The 23,560-nt window shown below is 41.7% G+C and overlaps 1 protein-coding gene and 1 long non-coding RNA gene across 4 annotated transcripts in view; one reads left to right on the top strand and one right to left on the bottom strand.

Annotated features, from left to right (window-relative positions):
* Positions 1-23,560, bottom strand: part of fign (fidgetin) — a 32,371-nt gene that overhangs the window by 6,942 nt on the left and 1,869 nt on the right. Inside the window, exon 3 of one of the 2 annotated variants that reach the window (XM_085920930.1) lies at positions 425-7,369. The exons of the other annotated variant lie outside the window; for it this stretch is intronic. Within the exon in view, the coding sequence (XP_085777056.1) occupies positions 5,145-7,369 (2,225 nt within the window). The 3' untranslated portion in view covers positions 425-5,144. Of the gene's footprint in view, positions 1-424; positions 7,370-23,560 lie in introns of those variants that run through there. 2 annotated transcript variants of the gene reach the window in all.
* LOC147051214 (uncharacterized) overlaps positions 1-23,560 on the top strand; it is a 101,173-nt gene that overhangs the window by 76,964 nt on the left and 649 nt on the right. For both annotated transcript variants that reach the window (XR_015067296.1, XR_015067295.1), the window contains exon 13: positions 22,733-23,560. This exon is cut by the window's right edge and continues 649 nt beyond it. This is a non-coding gene — a long non-coding RNA (uncharacterized LOC147051214). The remainder of the gene's footprint in view (positions 1-22,732) is intronic.

The raw sequence follows: 23,560 nt of genomic DNA, 5'->3' as shown, positions 1-23,560 counted from the left end.
TGTAAAACTGCCATTAGGCTGCGAGATGAGATGCGGTTATTCCCTATCAGTGCTTTATTTGATGATAATAATAATAATAATAACAATGAACCAGGTTTATATGGGATTCATTGGATTTTTTTTTTTAGATTTAGTGTGAGATTTCTTGGGATGAGCGTACGCCTTAAATCAAAACGCTCGAATGACATTTTTTTTTTTACAAAAACAAAAATATATTGTTTTTAGATTAAACATTTTGTAAAAAATCTAAGTCTTTGTAATTGTAGAATCTTGTGATGTGCATGACCTGGCCACCAGGAGGCACTATGGTACAGTCACGAAGGCACAAGCAAAGAAGACTTTCACAACTACTGAAAGTCAGTAGTTTTGTTTTACACATAACAATTTTGACTTCTTAAATGTCGACACCATTTTGTTTTTTAAGAAGAAAAAAAAAAGCAGCAGATGTTCAGGAAAAAAATGAGACATTTTTATTTAGTATTTCAAAAGCCTCCATAAAATTAAAATACATTTAAAGTCACTGTACTATGGCAATACATACACACGTATAAACATGTATGTGGTGCTTTTGATGTACTGTAGGCCATAAGCAAATGTACAATAGGTACAGCTATGTGCAAGTTATTTTTACTGTACATAGATAAGAAAAGTCCAAAGCCGCCCCCTCCCCTCTCTGTGCACACTTGGAAATTGGCACACCCAAATACACGGACTGACATGACAATAGTTCACATTGGAATTTGTTGGGGTTTTTTTTTTTGTCTCTTTGGGTAGGGATACACATCCTTCACTTTTTAGAAGGGCATGAATCCAATTTTGCTTTCTTCCGCCCATCATTGCAGTCGTCAGTGTAAATAAAGACAGTCTTTACGAGGTAGACTGTTCAGTTTCAAGGGCACATTTTTTTTTTTGTGTGTGTGTGTGTTGCTGTTTTTCCATCCTCTTCCCCCCCCCCCAACAAATGCACGTTAAAAAGAAAAAAAAAAGACCTACAGACTACATCTACAACATGTAGCGATATGAGGTAGAAATGCAGATAAAGAAAGATTACCAACTACATAACACAGAGAAGTCAAAATAAGAAGCGAGCCAAAAGAAAAAAAATCATCAATGTGAGGATTGATGTGCTTATCAAAGATTCTCCTCAAGTATCGCCGGTGACCACGGGCCCTTCCCGGCGCGTCACCCTTAATAATGAATGACAAATTATAATTGCAACATTGACAGCAGGTGAAAAACACACACGATCCATTTGAATAAACACGAAAGTGATCTGACTGTCCTCGTTTGACAAGTGCTAACAATTAAAGCCACACAAATTTGGCTCCTTAGCCTTGTGCCATACTTGAGAAATATTTTCAAAAAAAGCTCTTAAGGGCTTCTTGTCGCTTCCTCGTCAAAGGAAATGAATGTAAATTGCCAGGTAACGGTACAAGATTGGTTGTGAGGCATTTTCTCAACAATGATTGGACTGTACGTTAAATCCAACAAAATGTGACATAAACTGAGAGATTGGCTCCATTTCAAAATATCAACATGTTCACCACGCTTGTGTTGAGCTTTCACACTGTCCCAAAAAAAGGGGTTTTACTTTGGCCTCAATCAAGAAAAGTGCAATTACTTTTGTCATTCTTTTTTTCTGGTCAGGGAAACCCAATTAGTAAAAGAGAGTTATAGCTGAAAAGAAACAAATTAAAAAAAAAAAAAAAAAACTCCTACAAGTGTGAAATTTCAATTTAAATGTTACAATGTCCTTTTACTTTTCAATGCAGCTTCAATAAATATGGTCAACATTTTATTTTCAGAGATGCAACCAGAAATATGAAAATAATGATAAAAATGAAAATAGCCCACAATCCTGATATGACAGATACAAGTAAAGACTTTTTAAAATCAATGTCACAACTGATCATTAATCTCTGATTAAAAAAAAAAAAAAAGTTGACCAATTGACCAGTATAATACGCAGTAAGACCCCCAAAAAATATTTATGAAAACATTTCGGAAAAATTGTGGAATCTTGTTAAAATAATTCATGAATAACACCAGTGAAATACACAAAGTAATACACATTCTACAGGTAAAAAATAAAATGAAAAATACAATGCCCATGATACCCAACTCATCTTGACTTTTGTGCATTTCAGAATAGGGATCACTAACTTTGGAGCTTCTTACAGTATTTTGCACTATGAGATTCAATACAAGACCTGGAACAACCTGTCTTGGATTTAATGCAATTTCAATAATTTTTTTTTTAATGATCTCCATCAAAACTGAGCTCTTGTATAGAATCTCATTAGTGCATAATGACAGAAAGTGAAGTTATGCTAACTGTAAATAGGGGAGAGAAAAAAAAAAACAACGGGACCTCTTTAAAATCAAGTTTAGTGCAACAAAACGAGTGCTATCTACTTGAGTGCTATTTTTTAAATGACTGTTTCAGGCCAAAAGACATCATACATTCAAATGTGCCAAACTCACTTGTCAGACGTGTTCTTTCTCTTACCGCCCAAAACCTTGCTGGGATTGTGTACCGATTCATAACGACAAATAGGTATAAATAAATGTCTAAAAATAACACTTTGTCACATCTTGCCACTTGCCCTCAAGTCAAAGGAGTGCCACTCAACTCGTGGATGTTACAGTTATAGACTGAGACAATGTCACAGCACGTCTTGCGTAAACATTCGGATTTATTTATTTTTTTTATTTTTTTTGAGGGCTTTCAAAGTCACCCAATCTGTTTAAAGTGGAAATAGAACAACATTGTGAAGACTGAGCATTATCCGTGGTATTCCCCCTTTTACTCAATTACAAATTCAGTTGGGCCATATTTTAATATGTAGCCGGGCCGTAGGCGCCGATAATTGAATAGCACTGCTTCATACGACAGCTATAAAAAGTCTACACACCCATCATCGAATGCCATGTTTTTAGAATATAAAAAAAATAATCATTTCAAAACTTTTACTGTCACTTAGAATGTGTCCAGCAGCTCATCTTTTCCAAGGGTCGTGAAAATGTTAAAATTTAAAACCCAAGAACATACAAGAGGGTGTGCATACTTGTGCAACCGCATCACCTCAGTTATTTTTACACACCAAAAAAGCATCACAGCGACCTGCCATTTGAACAGAGGTGTGTAGACTTTTTCTACGTCGCACAGAGCCCAAAAAAACAACTAAAATACATTTGCTGTGGTCACATGGTCGTCTTTCAGAGATAACTAACAAACTGAGGTAGAAAAGCAACTGAGGAGATACATAATCCTTCGTTTTCATTAATGATAAAACAGCAGCAGGATGGAATGAAATAGCTCCAGGCAGTTTTTCCTCGCTCAACCCCAAGATGTTTGTCTGCACCTTTTTCAAATTCTACGCGGCTCTCGACGCGAGATGTACAGCTGAGCCTCCGAACGGGGCAACTCAAAGAGCAGAATCGCTGCGTATGATTTTCTGTCTGATAGCGCCTTGGAAATAACTCCGGAATTAGCCGCAGGCAACTATTCCAGATAAATAACGCTTCCGTTCTCTTCAAAGGCAAATCTGTAATCTTAATACAACGTTCCATTTCAAGGAAACACTAAAAATCAGGCGACTATTTGAAAAAAAAAATCTAAATGAAATATATACATTCATTGGAGAAACCATTACTGAGGTATTATAGCCGTAGGTTTTTTTGTTTTGATACAATTTCAGATTTAAGTCTTCTTGTGGTGTGTAGTGTTGGAAACATACAATTAAGCCCAAAATTATTCCATACCCTTTTGAAAAGTTGGGGGAAAGTGTATTCTTATTTTTGGAGAGGGAGTCTGATAGATACAAATGAGATAAGAAAATTGTAAAGAAAAATGTTGATATTAATTAATCAAATCAAAAAGGACAAAATATTGTAAAACAGATGTTTAGGCTGTAATTCATATCATCATTCTTTTCAACATTAATGGACCCCCAAACAATTATTGTATTTGGTTTTTTTTTTACATTTTTGAACATAATCGTATAATGAATCGGTTGAAGACATTTTATTCATTGGAATCGGCTTAAAAAAATCTCAGTATGGCGCGGGCCATACATTTGAATCTATTCGATATCTTTTCGTGATGCAGTCTTTCACAATACAGTTGCATTATTTTCATCTCAAAGATCATTATGTATTTTAGTACATGATTCATCGAATGAGTCAAAGCAAAAGTAGGTAATTATCATTTTCCACTTTGCAAAATAAAGAACAAAGGGCATGACTAATATTGGGCTTCACTGTACTTGATTACAAAACTATAATCACTTTCCTGAGTATTGAAAATAAAGAACATTGGACGGTGTCATTTTACATGTAAGAGCTCAAACACTGTGAATTACAACGAACGACGATTACATCATAATTTATTGGTTAAAGTGAAGTCATATTGTCAAATAATATTCACCCTTTTAAGTCGTATCTACATCGGAGGAGCGGAAAAAAAATACCACCTTGCTAGAATCTTATAGGACAAAAGTGAGTATGTTAATGTTTGATCTTTTTTTTTTTCTTTTTTTTTTTTTCGCAGTAACAAAATCATTTACACATACAAAATATGCCAGAAAATGAAGCTGAAATTATGTCCATAAAATTGAATTTAGCTCAAAAAAAAAAAAAAATGTTCACAAAGAGCACACAACAGACACAGCTGTTCTAATGGAAAAGAGAAAGCAGTCTCATTTTAAAGCTTCTTTTTTGTTTTGTTTTTTAAACGCACTATTAGCACATGTCACCAATGAAGATTGTGAGGCAAAAAAAAAGAAAACTTAAACCAGCACCACCTCAGGCACTTGTTAGCAACTAAATCTCAAAATCAGCAGTAGAGTATAGTTATATATATGTATGTATATACAAAAAAACAAGAAAGGGGGGGGCAAGTGGGTATTCCTTTACAAGTCTTTGAGTCAGCACATACGCAACTCCTGCCATGTAGCAATTTATCCAATTACGGCTCGGTTCGTTTTACATCTAAAGCACTCAAATGCCAAACCCTTGACTACATCAAGAGTGTCCTTCTTTTTTTTTTTTTTTTTTTTCCGCGATTCTTCCAGCCCAGTGCACGATTTCCACGACCACCGCAAACACGTTTAAGAAATCACGCTGGAAGCGTCTCATTGATTTCATTGACTGCAACCAAAGGTTTTGTTCCATTCATTGTACGTGTCAAGTTCTTTTTGTGATATGCTGGGCTGGAATTTACAAAACACATTGTCAAAGTCTTGAAAAGAGACCGGTCTCATTTGTCTGGGGTGGATACCGGAAAGGTCGGAACCGGGGATGCCGTGGAGCGCGCCCACCGCCGCCTCTTGACAAAGCTGAACCACGTCCAGTCCTGAAAAACCTTCTGTCCTCTGAACCAGTAATGACATCTCCTTGTCATTAAGACAGTAGTTGTGCGGGGAGAGCACTTGGTTGATTATCTGGTGTCTCGCCGTCCCGTCGGGTAAGGGGATAAGCAACCGTTTGGTAAAGTACCTTCTCAGGGACTCCGGGATCTCTTCGGGTTTACTGGTGGAGCAGACCACGAGAACGTGGTCCTCGGCAGAAGACAAAACACCGTCGAGCTGCATGAGGAGTTCGGCCTTCAGTCGACTCACCGGGCTGTCCTCGCTGAGCTGGGCCGACAGGAGTAAGTCCACCTCGCTGATAAACACCACGGCCGGTTGGCGACAGCGAGCCACCAGGAAAGAAGCCTGGATGATTTTGTCTCCCTCCACCAACCACTTGGTGACCAGCGCGGAGCTGCTCAGGCGCAAGAAGGCCGCCCCCAGCTGACTGGCCATGCAGCGAGCCATCAGCGTTCTGCCCGTTCCCTGAGGTCCGAATAATAGAAGGTTACGAGGTAACGCGTGAAGTCCGCTGAACATATCTGGCCTTAAAATAGGCCATAGTATCTCCTCCTTGATGGCCGCTTTGGCCAAATCGAGTCCGGCGATGTCGCTCCAATCCACCGGAGGGCACTGCTGAAGAATTTCCGCCGTCACCATGTCCACCAGGTTGGGGTCGCTGTTCTTCAGTTGTTCCTCCGCAGCGAGGATGGACGAGGTAGGGGTACCGACATCGGGACCGCTCAGGGAATGAGGCAGGTGCTGTCTGTGCTCTTCGCTTTGTTCGCTCAAAATGGGGGAGCCAAATTTGCCGTAGGTCTCGCCGGCTCGCAGATCGTCCACGGAGTTTTTAGACGATCCGAAGGACGGCGGAGTCAGAGCCCCGCTAGAGTGTATGCTGAATTTTCTTTGCTGATCAGAAGCTTTAGTGGTCTTGAATGCCAAAGAGGAGGCCTCGGCATTTCTGTCAAAGCCGTTGCCCCTGTTGGAGTCTGGAACGCTGCTGTCTGCAAGTCTGTACATGGGACTTTGAGAAGAGCGCTGCTGGTTGTAGTTGAAGTCGGCGTAGCTCGAGTCCACTTCTCCGTGTCCGCTCATGTAGAAAGCTTTTCGTTTTAACGAGTTGGACCCGTTGCCGTTCAAAGGTGCCGGGGCGATGGGAGCGTGATTGTGGGACTGGTAGGTGTAGCCGGGCAAAGTGGAGGGAGGGATGGGAGTGGGCGCCGCGATCCCGGACGGCAGATAAGCAGAAGGAGGGGGCGCTCCCCCGGGGCTATAACCGGGGCCGACAGCCGTTTGAGAGGGATACCCTGTCGGCGGATAATTGTAGCCGGGGAGGTTTGGAGACGCGCCATTGTAGCTCGGCACTAAGGCGGGGGGAGGAGGCGGCGGCGGGGGTTGCAGGAGCCCGGCGCTGTGCAAAGGAGAGGGATGCGGCGAAGGGAGGGCCGGGGTGGTCTGGCCGCTGTAGCTGGAATGCAGGTAGGAGCCGTTGTAGCCGGCGCTGTATTCCTGAGAGGAAAGACTCGAGTGGAGAGTCGTGGCCGCGTGGCTCCCGCAGTTACTGCTGGAATAGCTGGGCTCGGACAAGCTGCTCGCCACCCCCGGGGAGCTGCCTATGCTGGCTGACGCATCTGTAGGGGGTAGGGCAGCTGTCATTCCAGCTTTGCTCACAGATATAACATCTGGAGCACAGTTCATGGGGTAAATCCCCTCCTGCCAGGGCTCGTTCTCCGACTTGCGTCCGTTCAAGAGTCCGCTGCCTTCCGAGTAGGAGCAGAGGAGGGCTCTTTCGTTGGGGCCTTCGAGGATCCCGGAGTACTTCTCGGCGTACTTCTTAAGCAGGTTGGAGGCGGTGAGTGCCGAGATATCGTCGTTTGCCCACGCGTACTGGTACGTTCGCTGTAAGTGTCCCCGGTAGGCCTCGACTTTGTGCGCTGGAGAGCGGGTAGTGGATGAGATGTCAAAGTGTTGTTCTGCCCATTGTGTGTGCTCTGGGGTCCACTGCATCTTTAGACCTGGGTGTTACGCATAAGGGAAACACATGTCAAAAGAAGCCGATGAAGCGGAATGTCAAAAAAAAAATGCTCGAGAGGGGAAATGTTTTGCATCGGACAGCGACCGGACCATTCATAGTCCCGTTTAAAGCTCCAAACATGGTTCCTTGCCCGATAAAGGGTTCAATACCGTCAGAGCGGCCAACAAACAACACGACAGTAAGACAACATGCATTGATGAGGATGTGAGAGACAGCCTAGCGCTGTAATCCACCCGACGCGGAGCAGAATGACACCGGCGGACAGCGAGGGTCAGTCCATAATCCAACTCTCATCTGAAGCATTCGGAGACAGTTTCAAATCTGCTTGGAGGAGCGCAGCAAAGCAATCTTCCTTGGCAGCGCTCCGTTGCTTTCATCACACAAACCCCTCAGCCCAGCAGGAATTACATCCACATCAAGTCTGCCCACTGCTTCCCATCCAGAGCGAGGGAGGGTGAAAGAAGGGAGAGAAGAAAAAAAAAAACACATGCTTGACTGCGAGCGTCTCCCGGCCTATTCAGCCTTGAGATGTGAATGACATCAAGGATGGAGTTAAACCCCGACGTCAATGCGCAAATAAATGTTTTCATGCATGTGGTAATTTTGCTGAGGGATTACCAGATGAATGTTTAATAGACAGCCGCTCAAAAACAAGCAACGAGGGACGAGCAGATGTATTTCCAAATGCAACGATTGCGCCCGGGCCCGAGCAGGTATTGCGCTGCGGCGTGGCGTTGGGGTATTGCAGTATTTGCGGCGCGTCCTTTTCACATGATTTAAGAAGCAGCGGGCAGCTGCAGCTCCGGGGCGCAGCCGTTATTGTCTGCAAAGAAAAAGGGATGATTCCCTTCCCCGTCTGACTCCGTCTCCATCATTGGCCCACCCACCACACCGGGCGCTAATTAGCAGGATTACGCCGCACTAATTGCGTTAATTTACAAGGTTTTAGTCAAAGAGATCCATGCTATGCCTTACATGCTTGTCAAGCATCCAAGCTAATGATGAAAGGGAAGAAAAGGCAACCAAAAAAAAAACAAAAAAAAGCCTGGCAGACAAATTTAGGCACAAGCTACTGAGAGGAGGACACATTTTAAAATACATATGTAACACCGGGCCTGCAGCCAATTAATCGAATAATTGTATTTTAAACCAAAATTAAAAAAAATATGTACACTATTTAATTCAAAATGAGGACAATATTTTTAAAAAAATCCATTTATGATTTTGTGTTTTGTTTGTTTTGTGACATGTAAGAAAAACAGCAAAAATGTTTGACAATGGTTTTCCAAAGTAAAAGTAAAGAAAAAAGTAAAAAAAAAAAATATGCAGATTGTAAAAAACAAAACCAATCTGCTTTTATGGATGATGACAGAAATTATTATTTTGAGAATTTGGACAATTCCAAATTAATATCGATCAAAATATTTATCGCTGAATTGGATGCTCAATGTCAAATTTGATCCATGATATATGATATAACCGATTATTTTTGCACGTATTTAAGCAAAACGACATTTGCATCAAGTTGGTCAACCACCATGACCAGAAAACTGCAGCACAATTTATGGTGAGCCATGTCTACTTAAAGTACGGAACACTTCAATGACATTCCCGTATTGCAGGGTAATGATTTCAAACAGCAGAAACAAGTCATTTCATCTCCAAGTGTTGTTGGCTGCAAAACCCTCCAGATTGAAACATTTCTGCCATCATCCACTTCAAGTAAATGCTCGGCACGCTTTTGGGCCAATTCTCTATGTATGCGTACATCTGCATCGATGTAAATATTATCTTCTCCGCTGCTTCGATAGGTTTCGAGTGTTTATCTCAAGGCGGCTAACCCGACAATTCTTGCATTTTTCCGAATAGTTTCAAATGTTCTCCCACATATCCGGCACGCGGCGCTCGGGTGAACCGAGAGACTCGCCGATGGATTTGGTCAAAATGGCTCATTACCATTCGAGCCGCATTTTGTCGATAGCAAAATTACAACGGGGGGCTTATTGAGTGTGATTCCTCTGTTATTGTTAATGGCCTCTGAACAATGTCCCACTTAGGGCAATCAAAGAGGTGCTACTTGCAAAGTGTACTTGTCATCCACAAGCATCTAGTTTTTCACATAATGAACCATCCAAGATGATTACCTGAAGCCAGCCAGCACACTGCACAACACAAAGGCTTTTTGATTGGTGGCACAAGATGACATTTTATCGTCAAAGGAATGAATACAGATTTCATGTCCGGGTGCGACGGGCAAAATGACTTAATTCATAACAGAAAAACTTGTTCATTAAGTCACACAGTGTTTCTTTAGATATAAAAAAAAGATGTAGAACCTTACACAGATGCACAAACAAGCCTAGAGCGAATATTTTATTGATAAGAATAACATGTTTTTCTAGATGTTTACAAGTACCCAGGACAGGGAGGTGAAATCTACGGCCCAGGGCCCATTTGTGGCCCACCGTCCATTTTTAAGAGGCCCACGTTATGTCCGAAAATGTTCATCTACTGCTAGTACATTTGTTTTATAGGCTATAGAGCTTGATGCAAATGAACTATTAAAAATTAAGGAAGTTATGTTCAGTTATATTATATAGCCAATAAAGGAAATTGTTTTTTTTCTAGCGAATCACCGATTTATGACGCACTTTAAACGCAACTCAATATGCTTCATCTACTGTATTTAAAAGTACAATATTCCAAAGCCGAGGTCAAGATATTTAAAAGTGAAGTAAAAGAGCATACTGTGCAAGAACAAGATTTTTGGAAGAAAAAAAAAAACGATCTTAATTGCTCAGTTTTGAAATCTATTCATATTATGAAGGATAGCAGATACCAAAAAAAAAAAAAAGCTTTTAGGCACATTTTGATGCGACTGGCTCTCTGCATAGAATGTCCACTCGAACATCCGCGGGTTCTTTTGTTTTATGTGAGGCGCTATAATTAGATTCAACTTATAGAATTATTGCAGATAGCCCGAGGGCTTCCAGATCAAATTCCACTGATCAGCTTGCATCAAACGCAGCCTTTGTTAGCCAATCCTGATTGACCATTTCAAGTAACTATTTTTGGACAATGTGTACATATTCATTTCAATGCATTTTTCATTCTCTCGTGACCAAGTCGGAAAGGTTTCATTTGAAAACAGCCAGCGGTGGGTCAAAAGAGGCATTTGACACTGCGATGACACGGCGATATGCCACGCTACGCTGTTTAATTTCAGCTTCAGTGATCAGCATGGATGAAACAGAAATGTTGACCTTTTTGGGAACTATTAATCTGGTCGCCGCCACCGGTTTTTAAGCAAACAAGAATGGGCCTCCACTCTGTCCATCCAATTTCCCAGTGTGTAAATTGGACCGCCGCTTGGACAATTCTCTATTCATTACAGTCCGGCTGAAAGGAAGCACCGAGGTGGCAGCGCCGTTTTCTTTTCCTTTTTCTCTGTGTGTAAGGGGGGGTGGGGGGGAGACGACTTTCCTTCCTCTGTTTTTGGCTTGGGGGGAAGGGAGCATTGAGGGAGATTGGGGGGAGGGAAAGCTGTCATAATTGAAACGTGGCCTAATCAGTGTCATTACCATTTTTACCAATTTGCACCACCCAAGATGCTTATTAGGTAACTGTGTTTAATAAGCGCCTCTTTAGAAAACTAACTGTAATGAGCTCTTTAAAGTCAGACTGGAACGTGATTATGCACTGGAAGCTAAAGAAGACTTGGCTGTGTGCAAAAAAAGAAAAATAAAAAATTCCACATTTAGTGGCGCACAATGTCATTATTAAGCCGCACAAACTCTGGACTTCAGAGCGCACAATAGCCCCCCCAGTGAGGCAGCAGACATGCTGAGAAGTATTTATAATTACTGATCATTACAATCCTTGGATATTCATCTCGGGATGTAAACATAATTACGCGAGCTTTTGCTTTTTACTCGCCGCACGCGGGCCACACTTGACAGGCCGGCAAATATTGCCGACAGACAGTAATTACGCAGCCGCCGCGGCTAAAAAACAAGCCTCCTACTGGCGAGATTCGAAGAACGGCCGGGGTGAGGAATTCTGAAACGCTCTAATCACTTTCTCATTCATGCCACATATTAAGCTAAGACTACTTAAACTGGACGGATGGCTCCGTGAGGCACTAATTCCCAATCTTTAGATAGCGGGGTGCCATTTAACCCCTCATTTGGAAAAGAGATGTCTTGTTCATTGCGAGTATTTGCACGCCTACTGTCCGTAAATTTCACAGTCTGACCACCGCGCTTGATGAATGACTCGACGTCTGAGCGCCGGCTATCGAGCACATTGATCCTAAAGGGCCGTTCCGTAGCCAGATACTGACGATAAGCATAATGACTATGACTACATCAGTTTAAGCCGGCATAACGGGCGATAGAATGGCTGGGTTCGTTCCTTTCAGAAGAATATGATGACGGAATAAATGACATATGTTGCTGCAAAATTGGTTCAATTATGAAAACTAGATATTTTTTTTAAATGCTAGATTTATTCAACATTGTTTTGAATCGTACCCAACTCATCCTAGCAGACAATATTTTTTTAATCACCATCATAAATATTGAAATAAAGTATGTAAGAGTTGACATTAATTTATTAACCATAAGGGGACGTATTTATTTCCCCCCCCATCAAGGAAATATCGTCATATGCTGGCTTCTACATCCCAAAATAATATGATTCTCGAGAGTGAGACAGTGGAGAAATTTGCCGAGCACGTTTTTGACAACGTTGGAAGCAAACAATTCGAGTGGTTATTTGAACGCTATGGCCAAATAGCCGAGCGCAACGACGGCGAACGGGTCGGGTCCCCGTACGTATGGGTCCCTGAAAAGCCGTCAGACACGTCTGATGTAACCTTGCTTACGGCGCTCGCGGTTCATCAGTGCTAATTATCATCCGACGCCCCAAAGCTGTCGATAGACCAAAAGCAACCGCCCACGCTGGCAGCCCGGCTCGTAAAGACATTTGTTGTAAAAAGCAAATGTTGATACTACAGGAAATAACAGCCGTTGCTAATGATGGCAAAGAAGACATTTCAAGGAAAATAATAGTCCACAATTTATTTTGCTCTCCCACTTGTGAAGTCTTATTTACTTTTTAGCCAATGCATGTGGAACAGCAACACGTCTGATGCTGCCCGCAGCAAAGTATGTACAACTCTTAAAAGTAACATTGGCACGGAGGCAATCATTAACACAACATGACAGGAGTCCTGGCTGGTTCGCAGCCAAAGCAAGTGATCCGTGGTCACCATAGCAACTGGATCTTTTTTTTTTTTTTTTTACTCATCACTGTCCACTGACATGATATTGAAACTGTTCATTTTGAGTCAAATCAATGCAATGTGTTGTCCATCACTCCTTATGAAAGTGCTTGGTAAGGTCGAGTAAACAATTAATTTTTTTAGGCTTTATTATTTTTATTGGAGGAAAAATATACGTTAGAAATCCTTCCGCAGTATCTCAAACAATCTTTCCTCATTGAAATGAATGGAAATGCAATTAATCCGTTCCAGCACTCCTAAAAACACCAACAAAAATTAGTTTGTGATATATTTCTACTACAGATTACACTCTGCAGTATTGGTCTTCGTAAAACTATAGATTAAAAATATCAATCAATTGAATACAAAGAAGTCAAGAGTTTGTGAATCATGATGATTCAAAATTCTACTCCAATGTAAAAATGTATTTATCAATTTAAAATTTCAATCAATCAGAACAAAACAACATATTTGTATATAAAACCAAAAGTGTCTTCATTTTTTTTTCATATAAATAGTATACTGTATATGTGATTCTTAGTTCTTGGTCGAATCAATCCCGTGGATATTTTTATACCCCGGTGATGGTTTCTCACGCAGCTGTAATAGTTACGTCTAATGGCTAGAGGGGAACATGTATTTCTCCATTTCCCCTTTAATACAGTAAATCAGGAGGTTGAGAGAGTCGGTGAGCTGTCATTTCTCAGTTTCAGTGATGCTCATTAAAGCATGACTCTCCGGGCCAAGAGGCCCCCGAGGCTACGTCTCCCATTACAACCCTCAGTGTGGCTAAATCCACACAAATGCTCAAAGAACAGCCCTTGACACGCCAGTTCACTACAAGACAATTGGAGGAGGCAGGACTCGTAATGTTCTGTTGCGCCTGCTACGGCTGACGACGTTTTCGCCGGTGAAGGCAAAACAGTCTGAAAAAAAAAAATCCGGTAGACGCAATGATTTTTGTAGACCTCTGTGGTTAATCTGCCTCTCGAGAGGTTACGCGCTCACACGAGGGGTTACCACACACTCTGAGCCCAGAGACGTGCAATTGTGACCTTGCTACACGAAGCCTCATTGACCAAATGCTACTCGCTAACATCTCGATTCCCAAATGTCCTGTTATCTCTCAAAGAAAAAAAAAAAAAACCCATCAAAGATGCTAAATGTAAACAGCTGGGGAGAGCATTTGATGGGATTTTCCCATCTTCTGTTCTATTTAGCAAGTGCTGACGTTTACTGTAATGAAGGCGTTTTAATGGCACCGCCGGTATTGGTACGAAGCCAAGCCTCATTGGAAAGCCAACGGGTTATCTTATTCACTGATCCCATTCCCAGCCGTTACTTTTTATAGCCGCGTTAACCAGGTTAGGATGGCGGCGGGGTATCGCATTGTAAAGAAAACTCATCCTTCACGGCTGTGATCACGGGACCTACGTAAAAAAAAAAAAAAAAAGAGTTTTCACAGCCTCTCCTATTACCTCAACCTTCATGTTTCTAAGGTGGACTTTATAGGCATTGAGAGGATTGGACAGTATAGCTTCATTTATATTTGATGAGTCGGGGACTGCATTCACACGCCGGCGAGGAAAAAAAATATATATATAACGCTAGAACATCAACAAGTAGGGAAATAAAAGAGGATGTTTACCTGTAAATGCTAGCGGCTTTTGTGATCGGAAACATTTCACGTCGCTTGTCCAACGCGGGCGGGACAAAAGGTGAAATGAGACAACTGAGGCAATCTTACATCAATATGACATGGCCAGATTTGTCAGAAGAGAAGTAAAGGCGAGTCCGTCGGCACTTAAAGAACAAAGAAATGGCTGCTAATAATTCAATATTCAAATGGCTTCAAATCCCTGAAACAATATTTGAACTCATCTGAAAGACATATTTTTTTTTTAGGGTTTGAGTCGCTTAATCTGCCACGTTTCAAGTCCGCTCGTATAGACCTTGTCTGCATTTTCACCACAGAGAGAAAAAAGGGCTTTGAAAGCGAGCGCTAAGTGTTAATTAGAATTATCTGTACAACAACGTGAAGAAAGGATGGTGGGCGCCAACCTTCAAAGACACGAATTGAAATGAGAAAAGGGAAGGGAAGGGAAGGTTGCCAGGAAAATGATGGCCGGCCATTTTATAGGAATAGAGGGAAATGTTAACCTATGTCAAATCTCAAAAGTCTTGCAACACTAAATGACGTTTTAACAATTGTATTATTCATTCTGCGGAGGGCAGCACTTCACCAAAGTGAAAATGTTGATAAAGTGAAAATATTTGTGGAAAAATCTAGATTTTGATATCTATGATTAGTAGGGCTGGATGATAAATAACTAAAAATAAAAAAATGAACCAAAATCTTGGCAATTAATCAATAAATAAATTTAAATCACTAAAATCTGGAGAATAAATAAATACACCAAAATATTTACAATAAATAAATAAATAAAGGCCTGCTGTAAATAAAAAATAAATAAAAAAAATTCCCAATTGCAGGCGATTTGATTTTACTACATCGTGAGGTTGATTTGAATTTGATAAACAGTTCGTCAGAACACTTGTAAAAGGTCCTTAGTGGGCAGACCGTTGATAAGAATCTTCCTGTGGCTCCTTTGATGATGTGTAAAAAGGGCTGCCAGTGAAAAATCCAAATATACCAGTCCGCTCATTTGGCTATGCGTTTAATAACAATATTGTACATGCGGAGCATTGCGGGTTTCAATCACGGGGGGGGGGTCAACTACAGCCACGGAGATCTGGAATCTACCTCCCTCCTGGCTGGATGACGTTGCATGTTCTATTTACAGACCCAGGGTTGAAGTAAGGCTGCGGGGAGTGTAACACTGACCCCTGTGACCTGTGGCCTAGAAAAGCTGCCTGAAGCGCTTGCTGACTCCTTGCCCATTTGCGGCTAGCCCTTTTTCAAAGCCAAACAGGAAAGAAAGAAAAGAGAAAAAAAATCAAGCTTTTCTTGCCAAATGATTTGCATCCCTTTTTTTTTTTTATGCACGCCTTTGACTTGTTGTCAATGTATTCACGGCTGCAGCCGCCTGGTCTCGAGTGGGTACGAGATGGGAAGTCGGGGCGGGCGAAGAGTGTTTTTCTTTCAGGCCTTCCTGTCTGCAGGCCACACGTCTGCAGTCATCTGTCACCAGTTTACATACGTGCTATGACACTTTGTCTCTCTGTGGGAACCCATTGTCACCACTTGGCCGCCAGCGGAGACTGACTGGGTGCTAGCTGGGTCTCCCCCAGGTACCTCTGGGGAGCCGCATTAGGCCTAACTGACAGTCTGACAGCGCCGCACACACATGAGCTCGCACGCCTGGCCCGGCCCGGCCCAGCCCGGCCGGGCGCCAGCTTTCTCTAACTGCACATCAACTGGCAGGGTCCCAAGGCATGGCACGCTTTGCATAAAGCAGTGTCTTTGCCATGCACCAGCACTTTTACTTTTTTCTTTTTATTATTATTATTTTTCGACCCCCTCCAGCCTCTTTGCGCTCCGTGTACGTTTTGAAATGAATAATGGAAACAACAGAGCCGACGACTCATGGGATCCATTTAAAGAAGTGCGAGAGGTAGACAATGCAGAAGCCGGGGCTAAATGAATGTGCTATTGTTCTCTATCTTACAGATATTTTGCTAGAAAATGCTAATTTAAGATGGCACCGGGCTACAAATAAATGAGAAGCAGCAACAACTTTTTTTCTCTTTTTTTTAAGCTGCCGGGACATTGTCAGCGGGTCAGAGGTCAAGCTGGCGTCATGCGTGTCTTGTGAGACTTTAGCTCGGCAGGGGGTGCGTTTTATTTCCTGGGCGATATTGCAATGATGTTTTGGTTTATTGTAATGGAAATATCCCTTGCAATCGGTCAAAAAAAAATCATTTTTCGGAATTTCTGGAGACATTTCAACTATGACTAGCTGATTCAAATCTCGGACAAGTCTCGTTACCGCTATCATTTTTATTTTTGAAATCGAATTCTCTAATGATCTTAATGTCAAAATGCATATTAGCATAAGAGCAGTGTGCAATTTGCAAATAATGTTTAGTTTTTTTTTAAAATAGGATATGCTCAAGAGAACATGGCTGGAGTACCAATAAGTTGACGTTAATCGAAAAAGAAGAATGAAATGTAGAGTGCAAAGTCAGCTGTGTTTAGTGTTTATGGGTCGAGAATGACCTTCCAGCTAGACACGGCGGCCTTCTGAAATTTGCTGTCTACATTTTTGCTACACGCTATGCAACTGTCACAGCACGCAGAGGGGAATGTTGATGTTTTTTTTTTTGTGTTTTTTTTACAGTTTTATGATGGTTATAAAGCGCCTTTATAACTGATATGTAGATATTTGTGTTCCAATGTTAGAAATGTAGATATGGTCACATGACGCTTTGCGTGGAAGTGAGCGAGCAGGCAAAGGAGCGATGGAACCGTAACAGCTATTTCAGAGCGTGCAGTCAACAGAGCTCCCAAAGGTGATTTCCTGTTAATGAACACAAAAGGAGCTTCAGCCCCTCGTTCAAGCTCTCGGATGATACTGAACTCTTAGAGTGCTCATTTCTTCGATGTTTTTTTTTTCTTCTTGTTAAATTATTGAATTCCAGGTGGAGTTTGAAAGGCACAGTCAAATAGGCCACACGCGAGACTCATAATAGTAACAATGAAAATACAGCGGTGACATACAAATGAAGCCATTATAGTTTGGGGAGATCTTGTGCTCTGGTCCGGCTGTTTATTTTTCACCAAATGCCGGAATTTGGCAGATATTGAACCATTTTTTTTATTTATCAACACTCCCAGTTGAAGATTATCATCAAACAAAAAAAAAAGAATGACATGTTATCAACAAATAGCTTCAGCTTTAGCCTATTTAGCTAAATGCTAAGGAGCGAAGCAACATTTTTAACCGTACATGTTTTTTGGTAATAATGAATAATCACGATTACAATACCGATGCAAATAATTCGGACAATTGTTTAGACCATAATCGCGCAAGCCTTAACCCGCGTATATTCTTTATCCTCTGTGAAGAACGGCTTGTCTCTATTATACTGCTCCCAGTTGGTTAAGGCACGCACACCGGAAGGAGAAAGTGGCAAAAACATTTCCAATTGTTGAAGATGAATTTGATTTCCATTCCAGCTCATTTGCAATGCACATGCTTTAAGTTACAAGCGTGCTCACGTGACAAATGACACTCGTATCCATCCCGGAGGCGGCGTACGAGTGAACTTAAAGAAGATATTTGCGATTCTAGCAGTTGACTAACACAGCTGGCTGCAGTCTGATAAGCTGGTCAGTGGCAGAGCTGGGCTGCCGTAGTCATGTCACAGTGTCACTGCAGATACCCGCTGCCTGGCTGCAGTCGAACGCCTTAAAACTACACGACAGCAAATACGAGCCTGGCTGGCCTCCCTCCCCCCCTCCTCCACCGCCTCCCCTCCTCCGCTCATCACATTCCTCGTCTCCTCTCCACTCCGTCAGGCAGCATACAAGCCCTCCACCCCCTCCTGCCCTTCCCATCCTTGGCACCAGAAGCCTCTTCCTCCTACAGCCCACCCCCCCCCACCCCCTCCCCTGCTCACCCCACCCACCCAGCTAGCGTCTGGCATTCTGCCGACCCGCCGTCAGGTGATCTGCTCTGCGCACGATGAATGAATTGTTAAAGACCTCCATTGCTGCCATCTTTCCTGACCACTATGTACATGGAAGAAGTATCCTTTCAAATGAATTTAGTAGTTCCACATACATTTGGCTGGATGTGTATTTACTGTAGATGAGTATCTGTCAATGAATTGATTATTTTATTTATTTCAACAAATGGAGACGGAAAAAATAATAATTTTGAATTTAAATTAGCATTGCAATGTAGTAGAATGCAAATTTCTTTTTCTTTTTTTTTTTTAAAGTCACAAAACAAATTCAAAATAGTTGAGCTCTGGTACCAACACCTGAAAACAGAAAAGGTCATTTTGCAAAGGAATTGCATTTAAACTGGAATAGTAACGTTGTTATCAAAGGAGGTAAATGTTATTCATAATAATGAAAAGAATGAGAAAAAAAATAAAATAAGGCGGACATGCTATGCTGGCAGTGCTGTTATTTGCAGTAATGGCTCGATTTCTAATCAGCAATGGTCAAGGTCTTCAAGTATGCATTTCTATGGCCTCTTTTCAATGGAATGAAAAAAGGCTGCAGTCAGTATATGCAGCACGTTATAAATTAATTAGTTTAAAAAAAAAAAAATCCAAACAAAGCCATTTCGGCAATGTACAGTAAATGCTTGCTTGTGTAAAAAAAAATTATCTTGAAATTCAATTTGGCAAATAACGAAGAAAGATGAGGCCGGTGATTGTCGCCGGAGTCGCGCGAGCATGCATATGGTTGCACTTTGCTGCACTAAATACGAGCTTATTCTATAAACAAGTTAATATCTGCATATATGTATAATAATCGCCGCCTTGCATATTCCAATATGCAAACGACGACATATTGCGCTCCAACCCAGATCAAACCAATGACATTGATGCTACATTAAGTCCACGGCACCCTTCGTCTGCAAAAATTAATTCAAACCCAACTCCCGACTAAAGTTGAGCTTCTGTTCAATTTGTCGGCGTGAAAGCCGGCGGGGTATTGCTCTCCGAGTTTTCAGCTTGTTGAAAAGAGTTCCAAACACATGCTCGCGGGACTTGCATGTAATGAAGCTGACAAGTGCGCTGAAATAGTGATGTAACAGCTTCTGTTGCCACGCGAGCTTTTCGGTCCGGCCTCCGTTGCCAGATTAGTCCGAAACCATATTGTTGGAAACACGGGAGGAATTTCAATACGCTCAAATATTGAGTTTTCTCTTATCCACTTGTGAAAAGCTTACTGCATTCTCCCAATACAAAACTCCCCAACAGCATGCAATAATGAAACACCTTGAAAGAAGGACAGAGGAGGAGAGGGGAGAAGAAAAAAAGAAAAAACCCACCTCCCTTCACCAAGGTTACTCAATGATAAGCAACTCAGGCGCACAATGATGGCATAAAGAGCTGGCTATTATCAAAAGTCACACAAGTGCAGATTCTCAGAGCCATTGTAAATAATTTGGACAAATACCCGAGTGGGTTTTATTTTTTCTCTTATGTTTATCGTGTGTTCAGAAATTCATCCTTCGGTGTAAATAAATACAAAATGATTGACTATTTTACACGCCGGAAAGCTGTCCTTGTAAATAGCCACCAAAAAGAAGAGACAGGGCATCAAATTGATGATTTAGGAAAGGGGAGGGGGGACCAATAAAGCCTGGCCCCCCCCGCCCGCCCGGCCGGCGTTGTGATAATTACTGAATGCCCACCATTAGAAGGCTCCAAGCTAAACCTACTTTGTGACACCTGGGGGATTTTGTCTATTCTGGCCAATGCCCAGTAGGCATCCGACTACCTTCCGAGATGAAGAAACATCTCGAGCTAAAGACGGGAACGCCGACGATAAACGCGAAGTACAAGAATGTTGCTCTCAAGCGTGTGCAAGCGCGCCACACATCACGGCAGGGACGGCAATAACATCACGGCAAAAGATTAGCCGCTCATAAAAACAAATAGAAGGAGACAGAAAGGGAACAAGACATTCTGTGCACCCTCAAGGTGGTTGTGTGGGGGAGGATGTATGGGGGGGGGGGGGGGTGAGCACAAAGAGAAACAGACGCGCACAAGCTCGGAAAGTGAAGGCTAACACAGTTTTGATGACGCGTTAATGTGCAGTTTAAACGGAGGAATACAGTCAAACAGTTGGGAGACGTTTGCAGAATTGGGGAGTGCGGGTTCTTAAATGTTTGAGAATGTTATTTGCCGACGTTTTAGGAAAAACACACCTCAAATAGTATAATAAAAAAAAAAAATTAAAAAAAGAGTATCCACTTGTTGCCATTCAGACGACCGAATTGAAAATATTCAGCTTTGTGTTCCATGAAAGGGTAAAAAAATGAAGAGTTCACAGTAAGAGAGTCAATTTGTGAGTAAATTGAGACGCCATCTTGATTTCTGTATTTTATGACATTTGTGTTGGTGGCACGCTATGATCACGCAAACTTGAAGAGTAGAACAAAGAAAATTTCACTTCAGGAAAATCCAAAAAGATTTACCCCACAAACTGCTTTTGATGACTCTACAACCAGAAATGGAATTCATTGCAATTTAATATCTCTGTCCTGAGCGACACGATTAGAAATCACGCTAACGAAATACGCTGTCGCTATTGCTAGCGCCAACATGAGCAAGAATAGAATAAATTTGCCAACATCTCCTGTGGTAAACTTTTACCAGAAGTCTGACTGCACTTCACTAACAATTCAGCAAGTCAATTAGTGTTGAGCGATAAAAAAATAAAACAAAGTCGAGATAACGAAAACGCTGCCAGTTATATGAAATCATTCAAAGCACAAGTATAACCCTGTCGTTCGCTGCCTTGTATCTTAAAATACCAAAAAACTCAATTTCCATCGTTCCCAAAGCGTCCCAGAATGGATGGCGTGGCGTGACGCCGCCATCGACAAAACCACGCAGCCAGAATGACTAATTAGGCAACCTGCTTTGTCCAAATCAGATAGCCTTCCTGAATTTTAGAGTCTATGCTGTCACTCAAAAGACAAATAAAAGAGTGAGTGGGGGGGGGGATGCTGAGCGGACAGTTGCATCCATGTGTCTGGGTGGGAGGGAGGGAGGCAGAAGAGGGTTAGAAAGAGAAGGATGTCAAGGATTCACGGTCCTTCATCTTGGCAGTAGAGCAAACACATCCATCCCCGAGTGTAGCAACAGACACTTTGTAACACGGGCCGGGCCGGGCCGGGCCCAACTTTAGATCACGGCGGGGATTGTCAGCGTGCACGCAGATAACACGGTGAGCGGCCACCGGGGGAACGCAAGCAGGTGCGATGGGAAGGAGGAATACCTTTTGTTTGGAGTGGCGCGCTCCCACCAGGGACCTTTTTTTTTTTTTTTTTGCTTTTGCTATCAAAATGACTTAACATCTTGTCCTTATAGTATAGTCAAAGGGCTTCATGTTAAATCTCCAAAGATGAACATTGTATTGATTTACAAGAGCAACACTGACATCCCAGGGGCTGTTTTTTTTTTTTTTTTTATGACACCGCAAGGTAATCACGAGCCGCCTTTCCTTGTCACCATTAGCACACGTACATGGAGTGTCAGTGTTGATGTTTACGGCTCCCTCCTGGCGCCGCTGTGGGCCCGCGCTGTCAATTTACGCCGTCACTAATGGTGTTACACACTGCCCATTATGGGATGATCGTTTAGAGAAGGGGGGGGGCCTCACACGCCGCACTGAACTCAAACACGCGTGCCAATCAAGTCGTCGGGGAATCAAACGCGCGTGTAACGCGTGAAGTCGTCTATGAAGACATTTTTTGAACAGCGATGAGGAAAATGGCATTATAATGTTCAGTATTTATTGACTTTGACATCTCGTGTGGAAGGTGTACGTATCATAACCATCTTACATTTTTATGAGCAAAAACATTTGGAGCGTTAGATTGTGAAAGCAAAGAACAATATTTTTTGACAGATTTTGTATATAAGAGCCAAAAAAATCCACCGCTATAGTAATGAGGATTTAATTCAATGAACACTTTTTGGATCTGGGGAACAAGCGTACTTAACATTTACATTGTTATGTAAATTTTCCAAAAGCGCATTTTTAATATTTGGTTGATTAGCTACACAAGAGTGGCAAAAAAAAAAAAAAAATAGGAACCACCTCTCTAATCTACTCGGAACACTGATGAACTAAAGGTTGTGTTCATTGCGTTCATTAAAAAGTATTTCAGGGAATTTAAATTCTCGCAATCTACACGTTTGTACATTAATAATAAATAAGTTAATAAAGCAGCCAGAGCGAAAGAGAGAGGGGGGGGAAAAAATATCACACTTCTTCTCTGACTACATAAAACAAAACTGGTAAAGCAGTAAAGGTGTTCAATGTATTCACATAGGTTTCTTGTTCTCATTTAGCGCCACTGTTTCAAAGTGTGAACGTGTGTGAACGTGTGTGACATTCAGCAGAGTGGCGGATGAAAACAAGGAGCCAGCGAGCCAGCGCTCTGTCATCACATGATGCTGCCGAGGCTTCGTATCAAAGCAACAACTTGGATTAATATCTTCATTTTCAAGATGTGACGCAAGCTGCCGGAGGTGCCTGAACGAGGTTAAGTAAGGACCTGCCACCCATCAACACCACAGGGACCCTCCCCCCCCCCCCCAAAAAAAAAAATACTGTACTTGGTAGGTACACATGAGCAGTCTAATTGCATCCAACATGAGAGCTGAATTGAAAATGATGTCCGAAAATAAAAAAAACAATCATTTATTAATAAATGCTACCATGGCTGTAGTTTGCAGTGGTGTGGAAATGCACTCTATAAATAAATAAAAGTACACAATACAGAAAGTCGTGTCCACTTGTGCACCACTACAATAATGAATGTGTAGTAGGCCAGTGTCAATATAATTCAAGCATGATCATATTTGGGAAAAGGTGGAATTTTATATTGCGGTCGCTCATAATTAGGATATGAAAAAAAAATGTGTAAGAATAATTTATAATTGTTTTTTTATTTAACATTCTATATACATTTTCAATTACCAAATGCTGGTAAAATTAGTGGACAAAAAAAAAAAAAGGATGACATTTTTTTTCAAGTCCATATAACTAAGCACAACCTCAATTAGGGGGGAAAAAAATCTGAACAACAAATTTAAAATGCCACTTTACAACAGCACATTAGAAGCAAACACTCCAAGATAATGGATGTACACTACATTTTGTTTTCCACCTCCCCGCTGAATGTCGGGTGCTGGAATGCTGTTTTTGTTTTTTTTTGTTTAGTT

Source organism: Syngnathus leptorhynchus, chromosome 9, assembly GCF_054491065.1.
Source record: "Syngnathus leptorhynchus isolate UIUO chromosome 9, UIUO_Slep, whole genome shotgun sequence".
Classification (NCBI taxonomy): domain Eukaryota; kingdom Metazoa; phylum Chordata; class Actinopteri; order Syngnathiformes; family Syngnathidae; genus Syngnathus; species Syngnathus leptorhynchus.
Note: the sequence above shows the minus strand (reverse complement) of the source record. Positions and strands in the feature narration are given on the sequence as shown.